The sequence below is a fragment of the Penicillium nucicola genome (assembly GCF_028828085.1).
Source record: "Penicillium nucicola strain IBT 29836 chromosome Unknown utg000010l, whole genome shotgun sequence".
Taxonomy (NCBI): Eukaryota; Fungi; Ascomycota; class Eurotiomycetes; order Eurotiales; family Aspergillaceae; genus Penicillium; species Penicillium nucicola.
This window is the reverse complement of record NW_026643134.1, coordinates 5,258,527-5,283,628: the sequence shown is the minus strand read 5'-3', so window position 1 is coordinate 5,283,628 and position 25,102 is coordinate 5,258,527. Positions and strand designations below refer to the sequence as shown.

The window sequence follows — 25,102 nt, the reverse complement described above, 5'->3', positions numbered from 1 at the left end:
TTGGAGGTGAAGTGGGAGGAGGGAAAATCACTCGACCTGCCCGCCCGTAAACAACTTCCACTCTTCCTCTCCCCTCTCCAATTCCATCCAACCGACTGTTTTTGCGCCGAAACTTACCTTCGATTTCCTTCTTTACTGAAGTTGAACTATTATCCACTTGCACGTCCCTGTCCATCCAGCCTTGGCCTGCCCACAAGACCCTCCCCTCTTCTCTCCCCGCTTTACGTCTGCCTCCGCGGTTCACTCGCCTCTCCAAGCTCACGCCGACACGCTCTGCCATCATGAGTAATACGGATTTCTTAGGGCGTGCGATCGACACGGTTAAGAAGGCAATCGAGAACGACAATGACGGCGAGTACGAAAAGGCTTATCAGATGTACTACGCCGCACTGGAGTTGTTCATGTTGGCCTTGAAATGGGAGAAGAACCCCAAGTCCAAGGAAATGATCCGCGCAAAGGCTGGCGAGTACATGGATCGCGCAGAGAAGCTTAAGAACCACTTGGCCGAGGATCGGAAAAAACCAAGCGCTGTCGGCGCAAATGGCAAGGTGGCGCAAGGTAGTGGGAAGGGCGGGTATGTATTTCGATCTCTCCTTTTTTGACTGGGCTCGGTCCTGCTCTGTTATTTCAATTCTTGTGTCTTGGCAAGGCAGATCGTTGAGCTATCTACTTATGTTCACCTGCTGACTGTACTGGTCCAACAGGAAGGATGATGATGATAATGGCGAGGATGCGGAAGCGAAAAAGCTCCGGTCAGCACTTCAAGGCGCTATCTTGTCCGACAAGCCAAACGTGAAATGGGAGGATGTTGCTGGTCTGGAAAATGCAAAGGAAGCTTTGAAGGAAGCTGTCATTCTTCCCATCAAGTTTCCGCACTTGTTCACTGGCAAGCGGCAACCATGGAAGGGCATCTTACTCTACGGTCCCCCGGGTACCGGAAAGTCGTATCTCGCCAAAGCAGTTGCAACAGAGGCAAACAGTACATTTTTCAGTGTCAGCAGTAGTGACTTGGTGTCGAAGTGGATGGGAGAGAGTGAAAGGTAGGCGATAATATTCACCCGCCGAATACTGAAGTCATGCAGACTAATTTGCCTCCAGACTTGTCAAGCAGCTGTTTAACATGGCCCGTGAAAATAAGCCTGCAATTATCTTCATTGATGAGGTTGATGCTCTGTGCGGACCTCGTGGCGAAGGAGAGTCTGAGGCATCTCGACGTATCAAAACCGAGTTACTTGTACAAATGGATGGTGTTGGCAAAGACTCAAAGGGTGTCCTGATCCTAGGCGCAACTAATATTCCCTGGCAGTTGGATGCTGCCATTCGACGACGATTCCAGCGCCGAGTACACATCAGTCTACCCGACGTCAACGCCCGAATGAAGATGTTCATGCTGGCTGTGGGTTCCACACCATGTCAAATGACTCAAACAGACTATCGCCAACTAGCCGATCTAAGCGAGGGTTACTCCGGCAGTGATATCAGTATTGCTGTACAGGACGCATTGATGCAGCCAATCCGTAAGATTCAAGGAGCAACACATTATAAAAAGGTCCGTTCTCACTTCTTACCCAAATCTACGACTTCCAACTAATATCTTTGTCATAGGTTCTGGTTGAAGACGCAGAGAAACTCACCCCCTGCTCACCGGGAGATGCAGGCGCAATGGAAATGAGCTGGCTCAATGTGGATGCAGATAAGCTCCTTGAGCCCCCACTCGTCCTGAAGGACTTCATCAAGGCAGTCAAGAACTCCAGACCAACTGTCAGCGGAGAAGATCTCACAAGGAACTCCGAATGGACCCAAGAATTTGGCAGTGAAGGTGCCTAAACGCTCGTGTCTTGCAAATGATATGAACATTCCCATCATGGCGTTGACAGCTTCAGGCATTCATTTCATCCCAGGTAATTGGCATAGACCCCCAAAGTCCTAGTGAGGATGGAAGTTAAGTTCTGTACTTCATTCCATGTCTGCCCATAGTCTTGCGTGGTCATCTGCGTTTCAACCTTTTCCTTTTTTTTTCCTTGTTTTTTTTTTATCCTGTCAATGCTTGCTTCATCCCAGATATCTATGGCTTTGGGTGGGTGTCTCCGATGAATTTGGTGTTTAGAAGCGTTTTTATCAACTTTGGCAACGGCGAGGCGTTGTTTGAGCAAATATTTCTTCTGTTTTTCCATTGGGTATTTCCTATAACAAAGAGAGAGAGCGTGTGTGTGGTGCATACAGTACAATACACCAATCAAAGACTATATGATTGTTTGTGGCTATGTATGCTACCGACTACATGGTAACCATTGCTAGCTATTGGTTTTATTATGGCGCGGGCTTAGTTCAAATTTGTAAAGGACTTGCACGTCCATATACAGGTATAGACAATTGCCAAACAAGGCTCAAATTTCTGTACTGACAGACACAACTAAGAATACTCGTACTCGGGTCATCCGATTTTCTCGTCAGGATGACTATGGCACAAATAGTCAAACAAGCAAATACAAAGCCAGTCCTGAACGCCTCAGTGCTGAAAGAATTGATAGACAAGGAAACAAACAGTTTGAAAAGGAGAAAAGAAAAAGAACAACCTGCTATACTTGCAAGACATGCCGGGGGAATCTCTCATGGCAAAAGATCGACGCTGGAAGAACAAAAGACAAAAATCAAAACAGGATGACAGACAATGCATTCTGCATTTACTGCCCAAGCAAACTCTTATTCGAGCCCTCCCGACGCTTAAGCATTTCGGTCTTGGCCCGTTTCAAGCCCTCGCCTAGCTTCTTGGTCCTCTTCCAATCACTGCTCATCTTTTGCATGCGGACGGCAGCTCTCACTAGAGAGATGGCAGATCGTAACTTGTGGCGTGGGGTGCGAGTGGGAGTACGATCACGGGCTTGTACGCCCATCTCGGAGATCATGCGTAGATCGGCGTCGTTACTGTGAGCAAAATATTAGCTATGTGAGTGGTAATTTGGACAAATGGGATCACGAACCATGCCACCCGAACACGTTCACCGAGTTCCATCAAGCCCTTGCTCCAGGCTAAGTCACGTCGGAACTTCTCCTCCCGCTGTAGGCGTGCACGGAGCCAGATAATCTCCTTGCCTAGGCCTCGCATCTCCTTCTCATGCTTAGTCTTGTTGCTTGACTTGAGGTGAGTGTTTTTTGTGAGGGCTTCCTCTAGGCGTTGTTGTAGCACATCAAGATTGCCGCCTGCTGCTTCGGCTTCTCGTCTGTGAGCATCTCGTTCCTCGCGGATGCGGAGAACATGTTTCTTCAATTCGTTTAGACGTCCTTCTCGTTCAGAAAGCTTCAAAGCTAGAGATTCGGCTTCGAGGGTCGAAGATCTAAGAAGTTCATGGAAGTCCTTTTGGTCTTCTTCTTTCATTGCAGCACGCTCCAGTTCGCGATTCTTTGCTGTCGCTTTTTGAAGAGACCGGTGTGCTTCAGCCACTTGCTTTCGTAGGGTGCGTAGCTCTTCGTGAAGTTTGTTTGAGGGTGAGTTATGCGGGGAGTTTGAATCAAACTTGTTCATCATCGCCTCGTGAAGATCTTTCTCCAGCTCCTCAATACGTGACTTGTAATTTTGCGTTGAGGACTTTTGCTTGGATTCACGTTGAAGCAGAAGCTTTTCTCGTTTCCGAGCCTCGTCGAGGTTGTGTCGAAGCAAAGAGAGATCTCCATGTGCCCCTGATTGCTCGTTATCTGCCACTGGCTGCTGCTCAATGATGGCTTCCAGTTCCTGAACCCGACGTTCCAATCGCTGAACCTTGGTCTTGGCTGTAGTGAGTTCTCGGTCCCGGTTGCCTGAGCCTGCAAGCAATTTGTCTTGAAGGCGATCAAGCTCAGCAGACAAGCGACCCTCCTCTTCCACGAATCGTTCACTCTCAGAGACAAGCTGGTTCTCGAGGATTGTCTTGGCATCTCGCAGTGCGTTTAGTTCATTTTCAAGTCTTGTCGTCGTTTTGCGTAATTCAAGCTTATCACGGTCAAAGCGAGTGGTGTCATCTGCACTCTGGGCTCGTTCAAGTTGTGCCTGGAGCTCAGCACGCTCCGTCTCCATCTCCTCCACTGATGTCTTCAGGTCGTAGAGCTCAACATGAGCATTGGCAAGCTCGTCGCGAAGTTTTTGTCGTTCGGCAATGGTTTTCTCCATAATTTTTTCCAGTTCAGGCGTGTTGTTCTGTCGGCCCTTGGCGAGCTCTTGTTCGTCTGCCAGGCTTGACTGTAGCACGACAACTTCATCTTCCAAAGCTCGCACTTTGTCCTGGAGAGCTTGCTCTTCACGGCGAGATACTCGGACATCTTGCTTTGCCGCAAGGAGTTCATCTTGTTTCTCATCAAGGTCGCGTCTTGTCTTGGCGAGGTCATCCTTGAGGTCTTGAATTTGGCGGTTCAGCATAACCATGTCTTGGGTGTTACGCTTCTTCTCAGCATCAAAGGCCTCCTGAAGTCTAGACTCCTTACCCGAGTAGGAGTTGCCAGCTTCCTGAAGCCTGTCAATAGTGCGCTTCAAGTCCGCCACTTGATCCTCCGCCCAAGATTTCTCTGATAGCAAGGTCCGCTTGTTGCTCTCCCATCGGCTTTGATCAACTGCGAAGCGTCCTTCCTTCTCTTCGATCTCATGCTGAAGGTTTTCGATCTCTTCTTGCAGTCGTTCAATGTCGACCTTGTGCTGCCAACGGATTGTGTGTCCTTCGTCCTGGGCGCGGGTAGTAGCATCCTGAACAGCCTTCTGGAGTTCGCGGATCCTAGATTGCGCTCGGTCGAGTTCGGTTTGCAGTCCTCCCGATTCGTCGGTCAGTGCACGATGGCGAGTTTGAAGAAGTTCCTTTTCGTCTGTGGCTTGTTGCATTTCAACCATAGCCTCCTCTAGTCGCGTGGAGGTCCTCCTCAAATCGTCATGAGCTTGATCTCGCTCTCGCTTAGCAGTGTCAAGATCCTGGACAAGATGTTGGGCATTGTCTTCCAGGCCATGTTGCATAGTTTGATAGCGTTCTTCCAGGCGAGCCGCAATATTCGTTTTGTTTTCGAGCTCCGCACTTAGGGCGTCATTTTCTTGTCGTAGATCATGCACTTCCTGCTCGAGGCTCTCGGTTCGTTCTTCCATTTGCCGACTCAATCCTTTGGTGGTGAATGATTTGTTTCCCATCTCATCTTGAAGCTCTCTCAAATCTTCTTCGGCGTGATCTTTCGCTGCGATGGCTTCTCTTGCAACGGCATCTGCTTCTCTTGCCTCAGACCTGACCTGTTCGAGGCTAGCCTGAAGATCTTGCATCTGCTCCTTGGCACGATCGAGCTCAATCTGGAGCTCTGCGGCTGCCCCATCGTCCTTGTCACCATTATGCTTCAGCTCCTCCAGCTCTTCTTCGCGTTCCTCGAGAAGCCGATCTTTTTCTCTCGAGCTTGCCTCCAAGTCCTCGATCTCGTCTCGAAGTTTGTCGGTCTCTTGTGATTGACTGTCCTTCACTTGTCTCAATTCGTCACGGGCTTCTCGGATTTGATTATCGCGGGATTCAAGTTCTTCACGCATCATGTCCATCTCGCGTTGTACAGTCTCATCGGCTTGTCTCTTCCACGCTTTGTCTTTCATTTCTGCGAGCTGCACTTGATAATCCTCAAGGTCACGCTCAGCCTGTGTCAGGCTCTTCTGGTATCGGGAAATATCGCGTTGCATGGTCATTCGCAAAACCTTGAGTTCGGTATTCTCTTTGAGAGCGGCGTTGTTGTATTCGGGACCGGCTTTTTCTAACTGTTCCTCCATGTAATGAATCTTCAGTTTCAGGTTCCAATTATCTTTCTGGAGTCTATCAATAGCCTGCAGAGTATGAGATGTTAGCATAGAGTCAATTTTGTCAGTATGCTAAGGAAATCGTCATACCTGGACTTGCTCCTTCAGCGACATCATGTTCTGACCACCGCCAAGAACCCCTCCGCTGTCGCGTCCCATTCTGGGTATTGGTGTACTTTGCGCACTACTGCTAGCAGCTTGAGGAAGTGGTGTTGCATCTTCCATCGTCCGATCCTCCTCATAAATGTCCGACATGTCCATTGGGGGTAAGCCGGGGGTGTGAGCGTTGCTTCGATAGTTCTGTCGCTGATACCCGGGGGTTCTCGGATCGTCTGTTCCTCGTGCCGCAGACATTGTCTTCAGGAAGTTGTTTTTTGTCGCGCTCTTCATCAATGGGGTGAATTCTCCCTGCTCGGGTCCTGCTGCTGGGAGATGCCGTAGCGCACTTCTCGCCTTCGAAGCACCCGCACGCGGAGTGACGCGTTTGTTGAAGCCCTTGATCACATCGTTGTCCTTAGACGGTGTATGGAATGAGTTTTCGACCGAGTCCAATGCCGACAAATGAGTTCGCCCCGCGCTGCGAAACCCGTTGGTAAGGTAAGTCGCGTTGCCGTCAAATTCAGTGCGCGGCGTGTCGATGTAGGGGAAGGCCATCTTGTCGGGGGAGAAACCAAGGCCACAGATATTTAACGCGTGATCATCACCTCATAGAGCAAGAGCGTTGCAGACTTCACGTTGGGCAGTTACGGGGGCAGTTGCGGACGTGTTTTGGAGAGTTCCCGTGTTGGGTCTAGTGTGAGCTTCTGTGTTGATTTCTAGCCTATTTGGGTTTAGCGTGTAGATCACGGGATGCGAGTTTCGCCGCTTTTTTTTTTTATCAGAATGCCATGAGGTCATTCTGGTCAATTATCAGTCTACACAAGCAGCCAAAATGACCACCGAGGAGGATATCGCCTGGTTTAAGTCAACTTTTCGTCCGATTCCAAAGCCAGAACTCCCCGACGATGCTGTGGAATATTCCATCTACCATATTCCGACCTCCCCCGCCCCCGCCGTTATCGATGAAGCTGCCGAGACCCGCGCGCGATTGATTGAGGTCCAACGCAGTGCTGCTGATTTAACCAAGGATCTGCTCAAAGATTACATCTGGCAACGCGAGGCCTTTAAATTGGAAATCACAAAAGAAGATGGTATGAAAATATATATTCTTGTCCGGTAGAGACACTAACCGTATGACTGTAGGAATCACCTCGCTGCAGGGTCGCACCAACTATGGCGACTCCATCGAAGACGAATGGGTCATTGTATATTTCCTCCGTGAATTGACCAACCGACACAAGGATATTTGGGTTAAAGTGGCAGACAGCGATGGGGAGTTCCTTCTGATTGAAGCTGCGGGAACGCTCCCAGCGTGGATCGAACCTGAGGTTGCAGACAATCGGGTGTGGATCAACCAGGGAGAACTGCGCATTATCAAGCCGAAGAACGAAGTGAAGAGACAAGTTACCGAAAAGATTACGCTCCCAGAGGCACGAAAAATCATTCAAGACGAGCCTAGTCGCCTACTTCGATCTACGATAATTCAGGAAGAGGCGTTCTATCGTCTGCGCAAATACCCTCAGCAGATTAGCGAGAATCTCCACTCTGCTATCATTACAATTCCCCGCAAGGCTGCGTTTCTCTTACACCAGAAGCCAGCGTACATCTCACCCGCCGTCGAGGCATTCTACGTCCGCGACCCAATTGCCCTACGACCCCTACGCGCAAAAGATAATTCGGGTTTGGTTTTCAAACCCGACGATCTGGTCGACGTGAGTGTCCGATTCACTCGGGTCGGATACGCGCAGCTCAAGAGTCAGGAGTTCCCCATTCCAAGCACATGGGCAGGCAAGCTACCTTCCACTGAAGATCAAAAGGCATATGATCGCGCAGAGGCAGGAATGAAACTTGCATGTGGATTGGAGATGTTGCTTAACGATCCTCAAAACCAGGACAAGCCTGTTGTCAGAGAAATGAAGCTGCTGCTTGAGGACGTCGAAACCGGTGACGAGGAGCTCCCCACCGACAAAGAGATTCAAGAAAAATGGGACAAATGCGAAGATGATGAGAAGTGGCTGGATATTAACTTTGAAGATCTAGAAGCAGAGCTCAAAGGCCGGGGCCAAGGAAAGGGTGATGATGCTGGCAATTTCGGCGATGCTGGTGCCCAGGAGAATCTCCAGCGCATTGTAGCTCGCTTCGAAGAGTTCTTGAATGACGACTCGGCTGGATTTGATGGTGCAGATTTCATTGACGACTTTGGATCGGACTCCGACCTTGAGGAAGATGACGAGGAGGATGAAGACGATAGCGAAGGTGAGGATAAGGATGCTTCTTTCAACGAAGAGGAGTTTGCCAAGATGATGAAAGAAATGATGGGTATGCCGTCTTCATCGGACTCTATCCGTCAGCGAGTGGAAGAGCTAGACTCGGACGGCGAAGACGACACCGAGCAGATCAAGGAGCTGTCTCGACGAATGGAGGCCGAATTACAGGGAACTGGTATTCTCGATTTGAACCGACGCCCGCAGAACCTGTCCTCTGGAGAGGCAAGCAGCTCTAAGGCTGCAAAGTCTTCAGAGGACAATGGTGAGGATGACAATATCAATATCAACCTCGCCAAGAACTTGCTGGAGAGTCTTCAGGGCCAAGCTGGTGTCTCTGGCCCAGCCGGCAACATGTTGTCAATGATGAACCTCCGCATGCCCAAGGATGATCGCACTTAAGGGGACACATGTGGTTGAGTTAAGACATTTCGAAAAGGACGAACAGTCGTCCGAGGCAAGCAAGAGGACTACGTGCTCACGCATACTTACTGGGGGGATTGTATTTGAATTGACACAAGCAGAGCGCGTGTCACCACAAAGCATATACATGCCACGTGATATCTGAGAGACTCATCTCAGCTTACATACTTCCAAGTCAGCCCTGTATTGTGATTGACAGTGATTGGTTCAACCGACGGCTGCTACCGTCTACATGTACGGGTAGTTCGGCAACATGCGACGGACCGAAGCACTTGTGGTTTCAGCTCCCTGTGTCAGGTCCTCCTGGGGCAGATGCAGGCCTCCCTCACGCCGGGTTATGATGAGCAGCGCTTCCCTCTATTATATCTTTACCAGACATTCTAACGTGTTGAGCATGTATGTAGCTTCGCAACACACATCAGACGTTTCCATAGTCACATTTCCATCCGTCCATACTACATTTTTTGACTCTCACTGAAGCACTACCTCGGTAGCTCCCACCGAAAACGGCGCAGTAAACAGTAACGTTACCACAGCAGGGTCACAACGTCGGAGTAATCAATAAAAGAAAAACGAAATATTGTAAGAAATAAAATAAATAAGAATAAAAATAATTATAAATATTCTACCGGGACTCTCTGCTCCTGCGTGGTACACCACATGCCGAGGCAACTCCCTTCCTGTCCATGAAAGTCGAAACATATATATAGCACCGGGCGCTGCCAATATCCACCAAACCCACAAAAAGGATGAACTTGCCGATGAAGTCCGCTAATCCGGAGCTTCGTCAACCGTCTCCACGGTTCTACCGACCTGCCTCATTAAACAGAATACGTGGAGCCGACTCCGCACGGAGCTCCGGGAGGTCACGAATCCGCCCGTTGGACGTTTACGGAGTACAGTCCGGGGCTGGAAAATAGTTTCATGTTAGGAAATCACTAGTTGGCATAGACAGCAAGAGAGGCAGAATGATGGACAGGTGGGAAATCCAGTCCAGTACAGAGGATAGGACTGACATGTGCGGTACAAGCTACAGTACACACATGCTCATGTACATTATCAGCCAACCTTAATTGAGCCGGGTGAAGAAACATTCTCCAACCAGTCACACTGCGCCTCTTTCAATTAGAGTGAACATTAGCCTGGGACTCGAGGGACTAATCCACACGTGATGGACTAGACTGTCTAGGTGCATGTGTTTATTATGCATTTACGTACAAGCATTGAGTCTAGCCCAGCCACCATTTGCAACCCAGATTGGGATGGAGGAGATGCTTGTCGCTGTTCGTTACTGGGACGTGAGTCCCGTTCATCAGAAGTACATTCAGGTACATGTACTTATGTCCCGATCAGCAATCTCATCAGATCAAGATGCAGGACATTCCACGTGGCTCGATCGCAGATCGAGGGTTCAAGATATGATCTGATATGAGGGAGATGTGTTTCTCGCGGTATGTTTCACGCCTAGTGTCTCTTCTATATTGGCCGTTGCCTAAGCATGTCTCAGCCATGTCAGCAAACTAGGCTTTTTGATTACTGTATGTTCGGCAGCGGATATACTGTCACTCCCAACCCACGGAGTTATCAGGCACACCGGCCCAGTGGAGCAGGGATGAGCGATTTTAGACTTGGAAAAAGCCAAAAGGATTCCAGAAGGCCGAAGTGGAGATGATGGAATGCGACTAACACCCGAACCGTTAAAGTGTCGTGTGCTGGTGGCGAAAACGGAGTCCCGCTGCGGATTGCCGATCCACTTTTGGTGGGCTTGGTGCAAATTCCCTCACAGTGATTAGAAATCAAGGGAACGAGGTGCGATGCATTCACCACCGAGTTTATATATTAGAGACGGGAAGTGATGAGGGATTCGGAGAGGATAGAGGGGGTGGGTGGCTGAACATGTGTGGACGGAACAATGCAGTCCCCTGTATAGCGTCAACACTAGTTGAGCGCGACACTAGTCGAGTGCCGGGAGCCGGGATTAAATCAGGGTACCGCATCAGTGTATGTTTCATGTTGGAAGACAATGGAGTTTACTACTCCGGACAAAAAGTGAACACTGAACGCCGAACACTGAACGGGGCAATCATAAGGCGATGGAATCTAACTCCGGGTAAGAGAGGATCATCAGTGGAGCCTGGAACATTCGAACCGGAGTAGCGGAGTACAGTCCATTCTGAAGATCCCTATGTGCTTATGGAAACGATAATCCCCCCGATTCGTTTCAGGATCGTCAGCAATATGGGATAACCGCACGTATTCCACAAGAATCGGTGAGTAGAAAAGCAGGGAACAAGTAACAAAGTAACGAGTCAACCCATGTACTAAGTAAAATATGGACAAATCGGAGTGGTTGGAATTCAGCCTATACTTCACTTATCTCCCGAATCTAACAGCCTCAAAATCAAAAAGAAAATAAAAAAGAACAAAAAGTGATCGATCAGAAGTCTTTACTCACATGTAAGGGTGAGACGGGATATAAAAGAATGTGACCGGAAGGGAGTGGAGTTCCATGTGTAAAAAGGCAAAAGCCCGGAAACTCGATCTCCCATTCTTCCTTCTTAATCCTTCTCTCTCTCCCCCCTTCTTCACTTTTTCTTTTCCCCGGGAACCAGGTTAGTGGGCATACCACAGTCTGCAGCAATGGATTGAGGTATCCACCATGGACTTCATTGTATGTATAGACCCCTAGGGAATCTCTTGCTCTTGACTGACTTGTCAGCTTTCGTTGACGCACTTCTGTGAGGTGCACGGTCCCACCTCTATCATCTGTTCGCAGGTGCTTCCTTTTTCATGCCCGCAATGCCACCCTGAACCCGACTCACCCCAGGGGACCCCTGTCTCCGATTCTCGCTTTGAGCAGCCTCGTCACAAAGAAGATTCCAAATCGCCCAGAATTGAAGACCACCCGTACTTTTTGAAAGGACATCCGGCCTCGTCCGAGGAGAAGGCCAATCGAGGTGGCGGGAATGGCGACACTTGCGCCAGCTGTAGTCTGTCGCTACCCGCCGATGTCAGCAAGCAACTGCCGCAGGGTGCCGACAAAGCCAGCAATACCAGTCCGGTGCTGCGCTCACGCGAAATGGTCAACTCGTGCGGCAACACACATTCGGACATGGATGACGACTCTCACGATTTCCACTCTCACGCCTCACCCCCCGAATCACTGCGCTCTGCATCGGTCGCCTCCGACGCCTCCTGTCACACCCACATCCATACCTACCTCTCTCAGCGCGGGCCGCCGAAACCGGCCGACTATGCGCTCCTCCGCCGATCCTCCATCCGCACTTTAAGCTGCGAGCTACTGCCCCGCGGTCTTTCCTCTGGCCCTATTTGCTTCGGTGACTCTGTCGCAGGCTACACTATCGCCTACATTTTCCGCCTTCCGGACCCCATGGCCCGTGGCAAGCGTCGCAGCTATGCTCTGGTCGCACTAGCCGGGCGGGATGCCGGAAGAGCATTCCGCGCATGCCCCATCATTTGGCGCGCATTCGGTCGCATCGCCGCCAGCATTGTGACTGCCGCAGAGCGTTTCCAGGAAGATGAGAAGACTCGCGACGAGTTGAACAACCCAGGAAGACAACCTGGTCGCCAGTACACACCTGTTTCCTCCTTCCTCACGGGTCGCGCGATGGACCCGGCTGGCCGGCGCGCGGCGGGCCAAATCCGCGCCCGCAACCTGGCTGAAATTGTCGGCAATGAATACATTTTTACGGAACTACATGCCCACTTTGTTGCACTTCTTCAACAGCTCGGCTCAATGTTTGGCGGGATTCCTCTTTCCGAGGAGCGCTTCATCTGTAGCACGATGGGTGACGATGATGCTGCCAATTCCGCTCAGCCGGTCCTTGTTTCCGCAACCGGACAGCCCAAAGGCAAGAAATTCGATGGCGATGACCTTGGCATGTCGAACCTTCAAATTGCTCCGGAGCCAAAGGCGATTCCCATTGCACCTCGTCGGCCTGTCATGGCCTGAAACCTTTCTTTTCATCATTTGCATAACCCTCTTATTGAGATACCCGCCTACTTTTTGTTTCTTTCTTCTTTCCCAGGCACTCCTTTCTTCACCTTGTCTTTTTCTCCTCTTCAATTTTTCCAATTCTAATTCTCTGTGCTTCTATTCGCGTTGGTAAGGTGACCAATTTCGCCTTGCTCATTCTGCATCTGGATTTCGCGATATGGATATGGGCATAGACTATGGCGTCTCACAGACACGGAGTTTTTGTTTTGCAGCCTCCGGCTTCGGTGGTTTTTTCTCTCTCTCTTGAATGTCTTGTGTGATCATGAAGGTTGTCCGTCCGCTCAGGCCTGAGACTGGTGCTTCCTTTTGATCAGATGTCACGATCACAGGGCGTTCAAGAGACATGTATTCTATGTATTATCTGAACACGAATCAAAGCCGCGGGCTTCCATCAAGTTATCTTCAAGATGTAGCTTAGTATTCACCAAGGGACTATGGAGTAACTAGCCAATAGATAAGTGCATCGTTCAAGGAATCGTATAGTCCGGATAAATATGGAGAAACAATCCATATTGGGATAATCCGGGTACAGGGCCACAATCAAAAATCCCACCAAAAAGAACATCCCGCAGAGACAAAGACCCGCATCACCTTCCACCTCCCTTCAGCAATATCAAGATGGCCGCCTTCGACAAGTGTGAATCCCGGCCCGCCAACATTGAGGCTATCCTCAGTGGCCTCGACCGCTACAACCCCGAGACCACCACCGTGTTCCAGGACTATGTAGCCCAGCAGTGCGAAGACCAGTCATTTGACTGCTACGCCAACCTGGCCCTCCTGAAGCTGTGAGTTGGAACCATTTCTTTCAAAAAATGCGTTGCATCAATATCGAATCAAAATTGCTTCTGTGATGGTCATCTTTCAAGCGTTTCTCATTGCCTGACAGTCCCATAATATACTTGGGAATGTTAGGGAATTATGTGAAAATACTGAAAATCCATGCCATTTGCAATCGGCATAACACTCGATTCGCAAAGTACTTTATTTAAGAAATCCGAATCAATTGCTGACAAGATTCTTAATCCAGCTTCCAGTTCAACCCTCACCTCCTCCAAGCTGATACTGTGACCAACATCCTGGCCAAGGCCTTGACCGTTTTCCCCTCCGCGGCCTTCTCGCTCTGCCTTTCTCTCCTCCCGACAAGCACCCAGCCTTTCCCCATCACCAGCGAAGCCCAAGCCGCCAGCCAGACCTCCGACTTCGTCGAGTCCGTGCAGAAGCTCACCCGCCTCAACACCCTCCTCGAATCTGCCCAGTACGCTCAGTTCTGGTCCACCCTGAACTCTGACGACCTCTACGCCGACTTGACCGCTGATGTTGCTGGCTTCGAGGAGCTCGTCCGCATCCGCATCGCCGTCGAGGTCGGCAAGACCTTCCGCTCCATCACGGCCGAGAACCTCGAGTCCTGGCTCGATATGCGCCGCGACGCTCTCGACAAGTTCGTTGTCGACGTCTGCGGCTGGAAGGTTGACGGCGCTACCGTCAACGTCCCCACCAACAAGGAGAACGAGGCCCGATCCGAAGTTAAGAGCGAGCGTGTCGGCGTCGAGCAGTTCGGTCGTGTTATCCGTCGTGGCTTTGAGCAGCCCGCTTAAGCGCCCGCCTTCTCTTCTCTATCCCGCCCTCCACATTTGATTTGTCCCTTCGGGCATTTCATACACTTCCTCCTTTCGTATCTCTACCTTTTCTTAACTACTCCAAAAAATGTGCACGGGGATCGTCATACCTTGTCGGTCTGCCGTGCCATGAGTTCATGAATCCCCCCCACCTTCTCCCTCGATCAAGTGATGATCCGATGGTGATAGATTTCGCATGGAAGAAGGGCTCCGAGATGAGTCGGGATTTGGCGCATCGGGCGTTTTTCTTGTTTTTAACTCGTGGGACTCCTTTATCCGTTCTCCTGTCTGTATTGGATTTTTCTTCCCTTTTTTCACACTCCGTGCAGTCAATCCCTGGCACTGGATGATATGAGAGAGATTCGTCTTTTGTCCATACCATAACAATACCTTGAGATGTCGAACCTGTCCTGCCTACTGTCTACATTCCGTGTACTGTATGTGTCTGGTTGAATGGGGTTCGCTCGCCAATATAAAATAAAATCAATCATATAACTTAGTTTTGGGTATTCGATCATAGTCAATTATTGCAGCTTTAAGCTTGCGTACGGTATAGTCTGTTTGTGTCTCTGTTAAGTGTAGGCACTGAATTGCTTCCCTGGTATCGACGGTTCTATTAGTGCCAGGCAACTAGATTAAGGCATCAGCAAAGGTTTGAAGTATACTATTAGACAAGAAGCTACCGCCTGGAGATGTAGATATAGATGTGGATATAGTTCGTGGTGTGTACTGCAGAGTGTACAATTGCAGACTGAGTTAGTCTCCAACCTATCACAGGTGCCTCATCTCATGCCGTATAACTTGGATTATAAGAAGAATTGCCTATACAATCCACGAATGCGCTAGGCCCAAACAGGACTAGCGTTGCCATATCATCCCCACGCTGGATTCCATCTCACTCGATGTTCACGTCAAGACCTGAACTATTTCAGTTCCAGCATTAGCTGCACCAGTATTTGAAGCCTATGTTATGGCGACACACTATATTTCGTTGCTTCTCCCCTTCCTAGCTATTCTCCTATCTTTCTGCAATGCCGCAGAGCAACAACCACTCCAAGCCGTAGATACAACCCCAAAGAAGGTAGCAATCATCGGTAGGCATCCATTCAATCCATCAAAGCCACCTTCAAGCTAAGTCGTCTCGTAGGAGCCGGAGCCGCAGGCTCATTTACAGCATACGAATTGCGCAAGCTTGCAAATGAAGCCAACACCCCTGTGGAGATCACAGTCTACGAGCGTGAATCATATATCGGCGGCCGCTCGACAACAGTAAATGTCTTCGATGATCCTACTTACCCAATTGAACTGGGCGCGTCCATCTTCGTCCAGGTCAATTACAACTTGGTCAATGCTTCCCGCGACCTAGGTCTGTCAGTTCGCAGCGCTGACTATGCCCGGCCACGAGAGGCCGATGACAACATTGGCATCTGGGACGGGTCCCAATTTGTGTTTGTGTTGCAAGACACGTACAGCTGGTGGAATATTGGCCGGCTTTTCTGGCGGTATGGACTTGCGCCGCTGCGCACCCAGAACCTGATGAAGAGGATTGTTGGTCAGTTCTTGCGGCTGTACGAGGAGCCTTTATTTCCTTTCCGCTCGCTTTCTGAGGCGGCTGTTGTGGCGGATTTGTTGAATGCGACTGCGTCCTCTGGCGAAGAATTTCTCCACGCCAATGATGTTGGGTCTCTTTTTGCGAGGGAGATCATCCAGGCCAGTACTCGCGTGAACTATGGCCAGAATTTGCAGCTGATCCATGGGTTGGAGTCTATCGTTTGTATGGCTACTGATGGGGCCGTCTCGATTGAAGGCGGGAACTGGCGCATCTTCGATGCCGCGTTGAGCGCTTCGCATGCCCAGGTCAATGTGAACACTACTGTCACTGGGATTACACGCAATGATGATGGCACTGTGCAAGTATCGTCGAAGCTGGACGCCGCCACCGCTTCCACTTCCGAAACGACTTTCGACGAAGTTGTCATTGCCGGTCCTTTGCAGTACTCTGGCATTTCGATATCGCCTTCATTGGACCACAACCCGGATGAAATCCCATATGTGAATCTGCACGTTACTCTCTTTTCGTCTCCGCACCGCCTCGCACCGCAGTACTTCGGACTCGATCCCAATGCCAGGGCACCAGAGACGATTTTGACGACCCTCCCAGAGGACTTCATCCCTGAGAATAAGGCTGATGTCGGACCCAGCGGTTTCTGGAGTATCAGCACTCTCCGAACAGTGGATCATCCCTCTGTCGACTCCGAGGAACAGCATTATGTCTACAAGATCTTCTCGCCAGAGCGCCCGACCGCTGAGTTTATTGCTGGTATCCTAGGTCTGGAAAAGGACTCTACATCGAGCAATATGACGATTGGAGATATTTCCAAGAATGATATCAGCTGGTTCCATGAGAAACTGTGGAACCCTTATCCAGTTCTATACCCGCGAGTCACATTTGAAGACACGCTTCTGGCTCCAGGTGTATGGTACACGGGTGGTATTGAGAGCTTCATCTCGACAATGGAGACAAGTGCTCTGATGGGCCGAAATGTGGCGACCCTTATATTCCAGTCATGGCAAAAGAATGTTCGCGTTAACCACGGGGCTTCTACAGAGGGAAAATCGGAGCTATAATCTGAACTGTATGTATAAGCCTTGAACTTGTTCACAATTAGTTAAGGTACAGCATACTATGTAGTATAACAAAGCCAACCTGATTGACGTTTTGATCCGTAGAGGTAACGGAACATCGTGAGTAGGCCCAAGTTTTGCAACCTACACATCCTTTCCTTGGGTGTTAATTTGTAGTGCTGTGTGAACTGAATCTAAGATGAGTGAAACAAATCAGAAAGAAATAAATCCAAAACATGGACGTGAACATCGATTACTTCCATCCCGTTGGAGTCTATAGTTGGGTCGAGTTGTTCGGTTTCCATATCGCTTATCGCCATATCCGTTTTTTTTTTGGCGGGGTGAACATTTTCACTTCCACCACTTTGCACAATGGATCCCTATGACAGTGACTCGAGTCTCGATGAAGACTTCACTGATACTGGTGTTCTTCTCGGATATGCCGCTGAAGAAGTCATTGAAGACACAATCAGTCATTTAGGAGGCTGGCCCGTATGCTCAACCCACATCCTCGAGCCACAAGCCCCAATCTTGGAAGCTAACAGTGCAATAGAAATGGCTCGACGAGGCCTCCCCTGCCCCGGGTGATTTTGCCAACTGCAAAGTCTGCAATAGTCCCATGCTCCTCCTCCTCGAGTTGCACGGTGACCTACCAGACCACTTCCCAACCGACGAACGGCGCCTCTACCTATTCGGCTGTCCCAGAAAGCCTTGCAACCGCAAGCCCGGAAGCATCAGAGCCTACCGCGCAGCCCGCAAAGTGACAGTCGGCACTGGAAAGCCCAAGCAAATCGACGAGCCCAAGAATGAAGCCCCGCCATCTGCAGAGCAACCAAAGCAAGACCTCGGCGCAAGTCTGTTCGGCGCAACAACCCTAACCAACACGGTCTCCTCCAACCCAAACCCATTCTCGTCCTCCTCCGGCCCAACACCCGCCGGTAGCAACCCCTTCGCGGCACCGGTGCCAGCAACCCCAACCGAGAAGAAGCCCACCCCCGCCAAACAAGAACAATCCTTAGCGGAATCCTTCGCGGACAAAGTGCGCGTCTCAGAGCCAAACCCCTCCGCTGCCACAAAACAAACCCCGGAGTCAAGCAGCGACACAACACCGTGGCCCGCGCAATCCGCCTTCCCAACCCCATACAAGAACTTCTACCTAGACGCCGAATATGAAACCCTCAGCCGACCTTCAACACCCACAGTTCCAGATAATGTCACCATGGAACCGATGGACGAAGACGGCAGCGGAGGCGCCGACCTAAAAGACACCTTCGAGTCGGAGCTCGACAGAGACTTTATGAAATTCTCCATGCGCCTCGAACACAACCCAGAGCAAGTCTTGCGTTATGAATTCAACGGCGCACCCTTGCTCTATTCAACTGGCGATGCGGTCGGTGCGAGATTCCATGCTCTCAGTGCGCCCGGTGCGAAGGTTACCACTACCTCGCTTGGTGCGGGCAATATCCCTCCTTGTGAGTACTGTGGTGCGGCTCGCGTCTTCGAGTTCCAGCTTGTGCCGCATACTATTAGTATGCTTGAAGAAGGGCGTGCTGGTGTTGGCCTTGGCAAGGATGATGCCGGCATGGAGTGGGGGACTATCATTTTCGGTGTTTGCTCGAGGGATTGCAGACCCGATGAGCTTAACGTCACTGGCTGGAGAGAGGAGTGGGCTGGTGTGCAGTGGGAGGAGATGAAATAGTTTGATGTTGAGATAGAGTAGCCGAGGACAACAATGAGTAGATGGTAGTGCTATTTATGAAAACATGCAAGGGAAGAAGAGAGTGGCCTTTTCATGTATATATCCCATCCAGTCCCTACTTAAAAAACCAGCCACTTCATGGTAGTGTTATTACCGTATTTGGAGGATTGTAGAGCGACAAATTGCATGCGGCATACTGCGTGGTCAATATACAAGACCGAAGATAAATTAATGAACTTGATTCCTTTCTATGCACATGGATTCGTAACCTGCATCCAATCATTCTAGCTAAAAACTTGTATTGACATGAACTTTTCTATAATTCCAACCTTGGGATGCTCAAATCTACTCCATCTCAATGGTACCGGGGGGCTTGCTGGTAAAGTCGTAGGCGACACGGCAAACACCCTGGACCTCGTTGACGATGCGGGTAGAGACCTTGGTCAGGAAATCGTAGCTGAAGGGGTAGGGGGTGGCAGTCATGAAGTCCTTGGTGGAGATGGCGCGGAGGAGAATGATGTTGGCGTACACGCGCTTGTCACCCATGACACCAACGGCACGGGAGGGGTCCAGAGCGGCGTAGGCCTGGCCAATGTCGTCGTAGAGACCGGCCTCGCGGATCATACCAATGAAGATGTGGTCGGCGTGACGGGCAGCCTCGACCTTCTCCTTGGTGACCTCACCCAAGACACGGATAGCGAGACCGGGGCCTGGTTTTGTGTTAGCTTTTAGTCTGGGGTTGATTGATGTGTTTGCGAAAACTTACCAGGGAAGGGGTGACGACCGACAAGCTCGGCAGAGATGTTAAGCTGGCGACCAAGCTCGCGGACCTCGTCCTTGAAGAGTTCGCGGAGGGGCTCAATCAGCTTGAGACCGTGACCGGCCATGAGACGCTCGGCGATACCGCCAACGTTGTGGTGGGTCTTGATAGTCTGGGAAGGTCCCTTGAAAGAGATACTCTCAATGACATCTGAGATACGTTAGCATAGAGCACCTGAATTCAGACTTTTGAGGACTTACCAGGGTAGAGAGTTCCCTGCAAGAACCACTCGACCTTGCCGGCGTTCTTGGCCTCGATCTTGCGGGCCTCCTCCTCAAAGACATCGATAAACTTGCCACCAATGAACTTGCGCTTCTGCTCGGGGTCGTGGACACCCTTGAGACCAGCGAGGAACTCCTCGGAAGCATCGACAACGGTAAGGTTGATACCGAGCTGCTCCTGGAGAACGTCCTTGACGAGAGCACACTCGTTCAGGCGCATGCAGCCGTTGTCGACCAAGACAGCGTGGAAACGGTCACCAATAGCCTCGGTCATCAGCTTGGCAGCGACGGTAGAGTCGACACCACCGCTAACGGCACCCAGGACCTGGCCGGTAGGGCCAACGAGGTTGCGGATACGGGTGATCTCCTGGCCAATGAACTCAGACATGGACCAGGTCTGCTTGGCACCACAAATGCCAACAGCAAAGTTCTTAAGGAGTTGACCGCCCTGAGGGGTGTCTGATATTTCGTTAGCTCAAGACTCATTATCCCACTTAGAAAACCATAGACTTACGGGTAACCTCGGGGTGGAACTGGATGCCGTAAACGGGCTCAGTCTGGTGTGCGATGGCAGCGTACTCAGAGTTCTTGGTTGTGCCGATGGTGTGGAAACCCTCGGGGAGGTTGCAAAGCTTGTCACCGTGGGACATCCAGACGGTCATGGCGTCCTCGAGACCCTCGAAGAGCTTGTCGACATGGCCTCCGAAACGGGTGGCCTTCAGGTCAGCGTGACCGTACTCGCGGGCAGTACCAGCGACAACGTTGTCGGCGTGCAGACGGTGGGCGATCTCCTGGAGACCGTAGCAAATTCCGAGAATGGGGACGCCCAATTCGAAGAAGGCGGGGTCAATGTGGGGGGCGTCCTTCTCGTAAACGGAGTAGGGACCACCGGACAGGATGATTCCCTTGGGGCTCCAGCCAAGATCGGCCAGCTTCTGGGTGCAGGGGAGCATCTCAGAGTAGACATTGATCTCTCGTAGACGGCGGGTAATGAGGTGGGTGCTGCGCGAAGTAGGCTGTTAGACTCGGCTAATTGAGACAAACTATTGAATTGACCCAGCGTTCGACTACTGGCGAAGAGAACATACTATTGCGATCCATTGTCGAGCACCAGGATGGTGTCGAAGCTGTTGTGAGGAATCACCTCAGTCATGGTGATGGAGTTTGAGTCACACAGTGATCTCAATGAAGTTGAAGATATGGAGGCGATCACAGATCAATATCAATTGACTGTGAAGGGGTATAATGGCCAAATAAAATAGCCTCCGAAGAAATATAGCAATGAGTCAAAGGGAAGAAGAATTCTAAGAAGCCGATAAGAGAAGAAAAAAAAAGTGGTACATGGGGAACTCCCGCATTCTGCCGCGAGGCAGGGTTTATTATTGGCCAGATCTGGTTCCGCTTTGATGACTAATGAGGGGCAAAAGTGATAAGGCCCGATTTGGGCATGCGAAACCCTAAGGCGATTGTTATAGAGAGCGATTGCTCTGACCTCTTGTATTTGATATAGATCTACCACTCTTGTTCGCTGTCACTGGCGGGATAGGCCTTCTTTCTTAACTTCCACAATGACTTTTCTCGAGCAGCAGCTTCGCGTTGGTGACGACTATTGTCTTCCACAACGGTCATCCAGGGCACGTTGCTGGCTCTGCGTATCCTATCGCGCAAAAGTGCAAGGGTGCGGTTATGTTCTGGATCGCTTTCATTAGTAGGGTCTCCCGACTTGCGTGACTGGGATGTTGATTGTTGGTAGCGACGTTCCGCCGCACGAGCGGCATAGTATTCTTCACTGATGGCCCAATTCGGGTTATCAATTTGACCACGAACCAGCACAAGGCCATGACCTTTCTGGATGGAGTTCTCAAGGAGGGAAGAAGGAATAGGAGTGGAGATTTCAAGCTTTTGTGTGGAGGTATTGATCGAGCGGACCAAAGCTAGACCGAGACAATGCGACGATCTTGGATCCAACGGAGTGCAACTGCCAGATCCAATAAAAAGGTATGGAAGATCTTCGCGTGTTCGCACAACGCTTTCAGATGCGGCAGCCTGGATTGAATCCCCCAAGCCTGGGTTCTCTTCATCCATGTCCATGTCGGGATCATTCGAGACCTTGGGTTCTGCAATCTGACCCGTGAGGGCGCCCGGCGATTCCACTGCCACAATACCTACAATAGCTCCTTCGAGAGTTTCTTGCAGGAGATCAGGATTGATTTGTGATCCCATAACCATGATACCGGCGATTCCCTGCCGCGCGCCGGCGTAGTCCACAGTGATAGGTCTGGTACGAGAGAGAGGTCCATCTGTCCATAATGGGGTGGTGAGATCAGTCGGGTGCGACATGTGGAAATATGACTGAATTTGCATTGCGCGCAGTTGGGCGCTTGAACGGCTCACAAAGTCGGTGGGCTGCGAAGGAAGAATGGTCATGGGGACGCGGGCTTCACGGGCAGCCAGAGCCAAAGGATCCACGACCTCTGATGGGCCCTTTTCGCTCATGTAAACTACGTCGGAAAGACCGAGAGATCTTACCAACCACGTTGCAACCTCCAGTCCTTGACCAAAGATCCAACCAGGATAATTGATAATCAGAGGGCACCGAGGATACTTGTCTAGCAAGGCGCGGTAATGATCCATCAGATCCATGACAGCCATAGCATAATGGTCAGGGTCTTCCTTGGGCGACGTTGCACCGATATGATGCGCTCGCACCATTTCCCCATCGCGGGATTCGTCAAGCGAAGGATGGGTGAAAGGTGGGCCAAAGAATGGAGAGCGCACGCGTGCAAGGTAAACTTGACCCATAGGCGCAAATTCAGGCTGACCTGGATCCAGATCCAGGAAAGCAACACCGTCCGTATTTGTGAAGCCAGTTTCGACTTCAGGCGCAGCGCTGAGAACATGGTTCAACAGGTAGCGACTGAAAGTAGATTTTCCAGATGCTTTAGGACCACATACCAAAACACGAAGTCTGCTTTGGCGTTGTGAAAGGGCTTTCATCGAGGCACTCCACTTCTTGTCGAGATGAAGGGGCCGAAGATGTCTGTTCAACGTATCATCTGACGATGTGTATAACTAGCGACTTGGTTAGCCTTAATCTTGACCTCGGAGAAAGAAAAACCACTCACAACTGAGAAGGTTCGCTTCGAATTTTTCCCAGCTCCCTTCAAAGAAATTTTATCTGCAGTAGTGCTCTGACCAGCCCAGATCTTTTGATACAGAGGGGATAGGTCCCGAAGACGTGCGATACCGCTGCTGCAAGACTTAATTTCGACCTCAGCTTCGCCATCAGGACCAGATACACATTTAATAACCGGCAAGGAGTGTGTCGAAGGCGCATAGACTCTATGCACTTCTGCGGATGGGTGCAATTTCGCACCCATCAGACTGACAACGCCTCTTTTAACCCAAAGGTCATATTGACCAATCAATGCCAAGTTCTGTACCAGGTCAGCAAAGCCACATTCATCAGCCGAGAGGCTTATGACATACTGTTCTTTCCTTGATACGGACGCAGAGAGTGTTATCATCACTGTATACGATGTTGCTTTTGTTCAAACGAGCCTTTGAAAGAGGGAAATTTTGAAGCTCTGCCGGAGTCTCCGCTGGCGTTTCACAGTCGTCAACATCACTTGCGACAGCTGCAACTTCGTCCTCATCTGTTTCATCTGCATTTGCGACATCCTCTTGCTCAGACCCAGCTTCTGATTCCTCCGAATCATTCTCCAGCTCCGGTTGAGTTTCAGACTTATGGGACCGGGTAACTCTTGTCGTTTTTTCTGGTGTTTTATCCGCAGGCAATGGCTCATCTTGTTTCTTTGCGGCCCTTGTTCGTGGGCGATGCTCCCCAAGTTGTTCAGCCTCGGCTACTTCAAGTGATCGTCGCGGCTTCTTCAAAAGTGGCTCATTCGAGACTGCAACTTGAGGTGTCTCTTTTGGTACGACTTGTTCTAGCGCTTGTTGCTGGCGAGCTTTGCGTGCAGCAAAGGCCGCGAAAGCGCTTTGAGGAGCTAGGAACGACAGGCGTCAGCTTTCAACCTGAGTCATGGGATCTGTAGATATGAGTCTCACCACCTGCTTGCTGCTTTTCGGCCTTCCGTTTCATTGTATGTAATTGACCGCAATCAGACTTGAAGAGAAAACGGTCGTTCTGATACTGCGATTCAAGGCCGATAAGCAAAAAAAGTTGGCCGGTGGTCCGTGCCCCGCGGAGCAGAAAAAAAGATCGGCCGTTCAACTCGAACATTCTCACTCAACGTCGACGATTGCCGAATTGCGTGTTCGGACATTTCCCGAAGATCTATCGACCTTTTCACTGAATTACGGCAGTGGAACTTGGCTGCGCCACATTCTGCGAAGCCTTTGCGAAAGTATCATCGGTCTGCGCTTTGCCCGAACCTTCAACAGCCGCCATGGCATCCGATAGCGATAGCAGCTCGAGCAGGTCGACCTCGCCCGAGCCTACGACTAAGCAAGAAAAGAACATGAAGAAACTTTCCAAGGCACAGGAGTCAAGCTCAGATGAGTCCTCGAGCTCGTCGGGCTCCGACTCGGACAGCGACTCGGACAGCTCCAGTGAAATGGAGCCTACAACCTCGGGCAAGAAGTAAGCGATTCTCAATTTGCAACATCAGAGTACAATGGTTTCTAATTTATGCACCTTCAGGGTCTCAATCTCCGGTCCTCAGCCCTACAAGCCTCCCGCGGGCTTCAAGTCTGCAAAGAAGCAGGCCCCGCCGTCCTCTAAAACTTCCTCCCTTCTCTCCAACCTCAACGGCAAACAAATCATTCACCTCACGGCCCCTGCATCTCTCCCATTGTCCAAGGTCAAAGAGGTGACCATGTCCAAGGTCATGCAGGGCGAGCCAATTCTCGACCACGACGGCGTGAGCTACGGAATTCCCACCGAATCTTTCTCGGAGGCCGGCCTCCCCAACAAGTCACTTCTTATTTTCGATGACAAGTCGCAAACATACCGCACTGCAGCCGCCAGTATTCCCAGTTTCCACATCCAGGAATTGATCGATCTTCCACGCTCGAAAAAGACCGACGCTGCAGTGGCAGCACTGCGCGAATATGTCAAGCCTGCCAGGCCTCAACCAAAGCACCTGAAGATGCGTTTCCGACCTGTTGGAACTGAGGCTTCTGGTCCCGAGACATTTGGCTCCAGCTCGGAATCCGAGGCCGACGTGCCTTCGTTCAAGGTGCCCAAGGGAGAGGAGCGCAAGCGGAAGCACGACCACACCGAGGCTGATGCCGATGCTCCTCAAGCGGCGGCTGTGCCTCGCAAGAAGTCAAAGAAGCACTCGCGAGAGACCGATGATGAGACAAGACCTAAGAAGTCTAAAAAGTCGTCCAAGGAAAAGGAGGAGAAGAAGCGGAAAAAGTCTGAGAAGGCATGATTTGGCGTTTGGTTTTCTTTCTAGCTTTGCTTTTTACGACATTTACAAATACATGTACAATCTACTGTCTCACTTCATTACCACTGCTAAGGTCTTGGTGAGTTTTACAAAAAGGGCATATCTGTTTCAACTTTACAAT

At 50.6% G+C, this 25,102-nt stretch overlaps 11 protein-coding genes across 11 annotated transcripts; 7 read left to right on the top strand and 4 right to left on the bottom strand.

Annotated features, from left to right (window-relative positions):
- Positions 1 to 27: 27 nt before the first annotated feature.
- On the bottom strand, positions 28 to 280 carry N7511_010572 (uncharacterized protein; the record flags this gene model as incomplete). The annotated part of the gene is made up of 2 exons (XM_057132949.1): positions 28 to 95; positions 118 to 280. 2 exons carry the CDS (start codon positions 278 to 280, stop codon positions 28 to 30), a joined length of 231 nt encoding a protein of 76 aa, XP_056980937.1.
- A 1-nt stretch (position 281) lies between these two features.
- On the top strand, positions 282 to 1,827 carry N7511_010571 (AAA family ATPase VPS4; the record flags this gene model as incomplete). Its single annotated transcript, XM_057132948.1, has 4 exons — positions 282 to 574; positions 705 to 1,040; positions 1,099 to 1,549; positions 1,606 to 1,827. 4 exons carry the CDS (start codon positions 282 to 284, stop codon positions 1,825 to 1,827), a joined length of 1,302 nt encoding a protein of 433 aa, XP_056980936.1.
- An 857-nt stretch (positions 1,828 to 2,684) lies between these two features.
- N7511_010570 (putative spindle-pole body protein (Pcp1)) lies at positions 2,685 to 6,433 on the bottom strand (the record flags this gene model as incomplete). The annotated part of the gene is made up of 3 exons (XM_057132947.1): positions 2,685 to 2,925; positions 2,982 to 5,806; positions 5,870 to 6,433. 3 exons carry the CDS (start codon positions 6,431 to 6,433, stop codon positions 2,685 to 2,687), a joined length of 3,630 nt encoding a protein of 1,209 aa, XP_056980935.1.
- Positions 6,434 to 6,710: 277 nt separating this feature from the next.
- N7511_010569 (putative regulatory factor Sgt1) lies at positions 6,711 to 8,544 on the top strand (the record flags this gene model as incomplete). Its single annotated transcript, XM_057132946.1, has 2 exons — positions 6,711 to 6,969; positions 7,022 to 8,544. 2 exons carry the CDS (start codon positions 6,711 to 6,713, stop codon positions 8,542 to 8,544), a joined length of 1,782 nt encoding a protein of 593 aa, XP_056980934.1.
- Positions 8,545 to 11,224: 2,680 nt separating this feature from the next.
- N7511_010568 (folliculin domain-containing protein) lies at positions 11,225 to 12,538 on the top strand (the record flags this gene model as incomplete). The annotated part of the gene is made up of 2 exons (XM_057132945.1): positions 11,225 to 11,236; positions 11,285 to 12,538. The coding sequence occupies 2 exons, from the start codon at positions 11,225 to 11,227 to the stop codon at positions 12,536 to 12,538; spliced, it is 1,266 nt and encodes a 421-aa protein (XP_056980933.1).
- Positions 12,539 to 13,201: 663 nt separating this feature from the next.
- On the top strand, positions 13,202 to 14,178 carry N7511_010567 (CSN8/PSMD8/EIF3K family protein; the record flags this gene model as incomplete). Its single annotated transcript, XM_057132944.1, has 2 exons — positions 13,202 to 13,368; positions 13,611 to 14,178. 2 exons carry the CDS (start codon positions 13,202 to 13,204, stop codon positions 14,176 to 14,178), a joined length of 735 nt encoding a protein of 244 aa, XP_056980932.1.
- Positions 14,179 to 15,169: 991 nt separating this feature from the next.
- On the top strand, positions 15,170 to 16,827 carry N7511_010566 (putative prenylcysteine lyase; the record flags this gene model as incomplete). The annotated part of the gene is made up of 2 exons (XM_057132943.1): positions 15,170 to 15,293; positions 15,347 to 16,827. The coding sequence occupies 2 exons, from the start codon at positions 15,170 to 15,172 to the stop codon at positions 16,825 to 16,827; spliced, it is 1,605 nt and encodes a 534-aa protein (XP_056980931.1).
- A 369-nt stretch (positions 16,828 to 17,196) lies between these two features.
- Positions 17,197 to 18,523, top strand: N7511_010565 (small subunit rRNA maturation protein TSR4; the record flags this gene model as incomplete). Its single annotated transcript, XM_057132942.1, has 2 exons — positions 17,197 to 17,316; positions 17,378 to 18,523. The coding sequence occupies 2 exons, from the start codon at positions 17,197 to 17,199 to the stop codon at positions 18,521 to 18,523; spliced, it is 1,266 nt and encodes a 421-aa protein (XP_056980930.1).
- Positions 18,524 to 18,868: 345 nt separating this feature from the next.
- gua1 (GMP synthase (glutamine-hydrolyzing)) lies at positions 18,869 to 20,717 on the bottom strand (the record flags this gene model as incomplete). Its single annotated transcript, XM_057132941.1, has 5 exons — positions 18,869 to 19,233; positions 19,290 to 19,493; positions 19,544 to 20,023; positions 20,079 to 20,566; positions 20,653 to 20,717. The coding sequence occupies 5 exons, from the start codon at positions 20,715 to 20,717 to the stop codon at positions 18,869 to 18,871; spliced, it is 1,602 nt and encodes a 533-aa protein (XP_056980929.1).
- Positions 20,718 to 21,076: 359 nt separating this feature from the next.
- grc3 (uncharacterized protein) lies at positions 21,077 to 23,666 on the bottom strand (the record flags this gene model as incomplete). Its single annotated transcript, XM_057132940.1, has 4 exons — positions 21,077 to 22,636; positions 22,690 to 23,001; positions 23,054 to 23,571; positions 23,633 to 23,666. 4 exons carry the CDS (start codon positions 23,664 to 23,666, stop codon positions 21,077 to 21,079), a joined length of 2,424 nt encoding a protein of 807 aa, XP_056980928.1.
- Positions 23,667 to 23,973: 307 nt separating this feature from the next.
- On the top strand, positions 23,974 to 24,963 carry N7511_010562 (DNA-directed RNA polymerase I subunit RPA34; the record flags this gene model as incomplete). The annotated part of the gene is made up of 2 exons (XM_057132939.1): positions 23,974 to 24,167; positions 24,228 to 24,963. The coding sequence occupies 2 exons, from the start codon at positions 23,974 to 23,976 to the stop codon at positions 24,961 to 24,963; spliced, it is 930 nt and encodes a 309-aa protein (XP_056980927.1).
- Between the last annotated feature and the right edge of the window lie 139 nt (positions 24,964 to 25,102).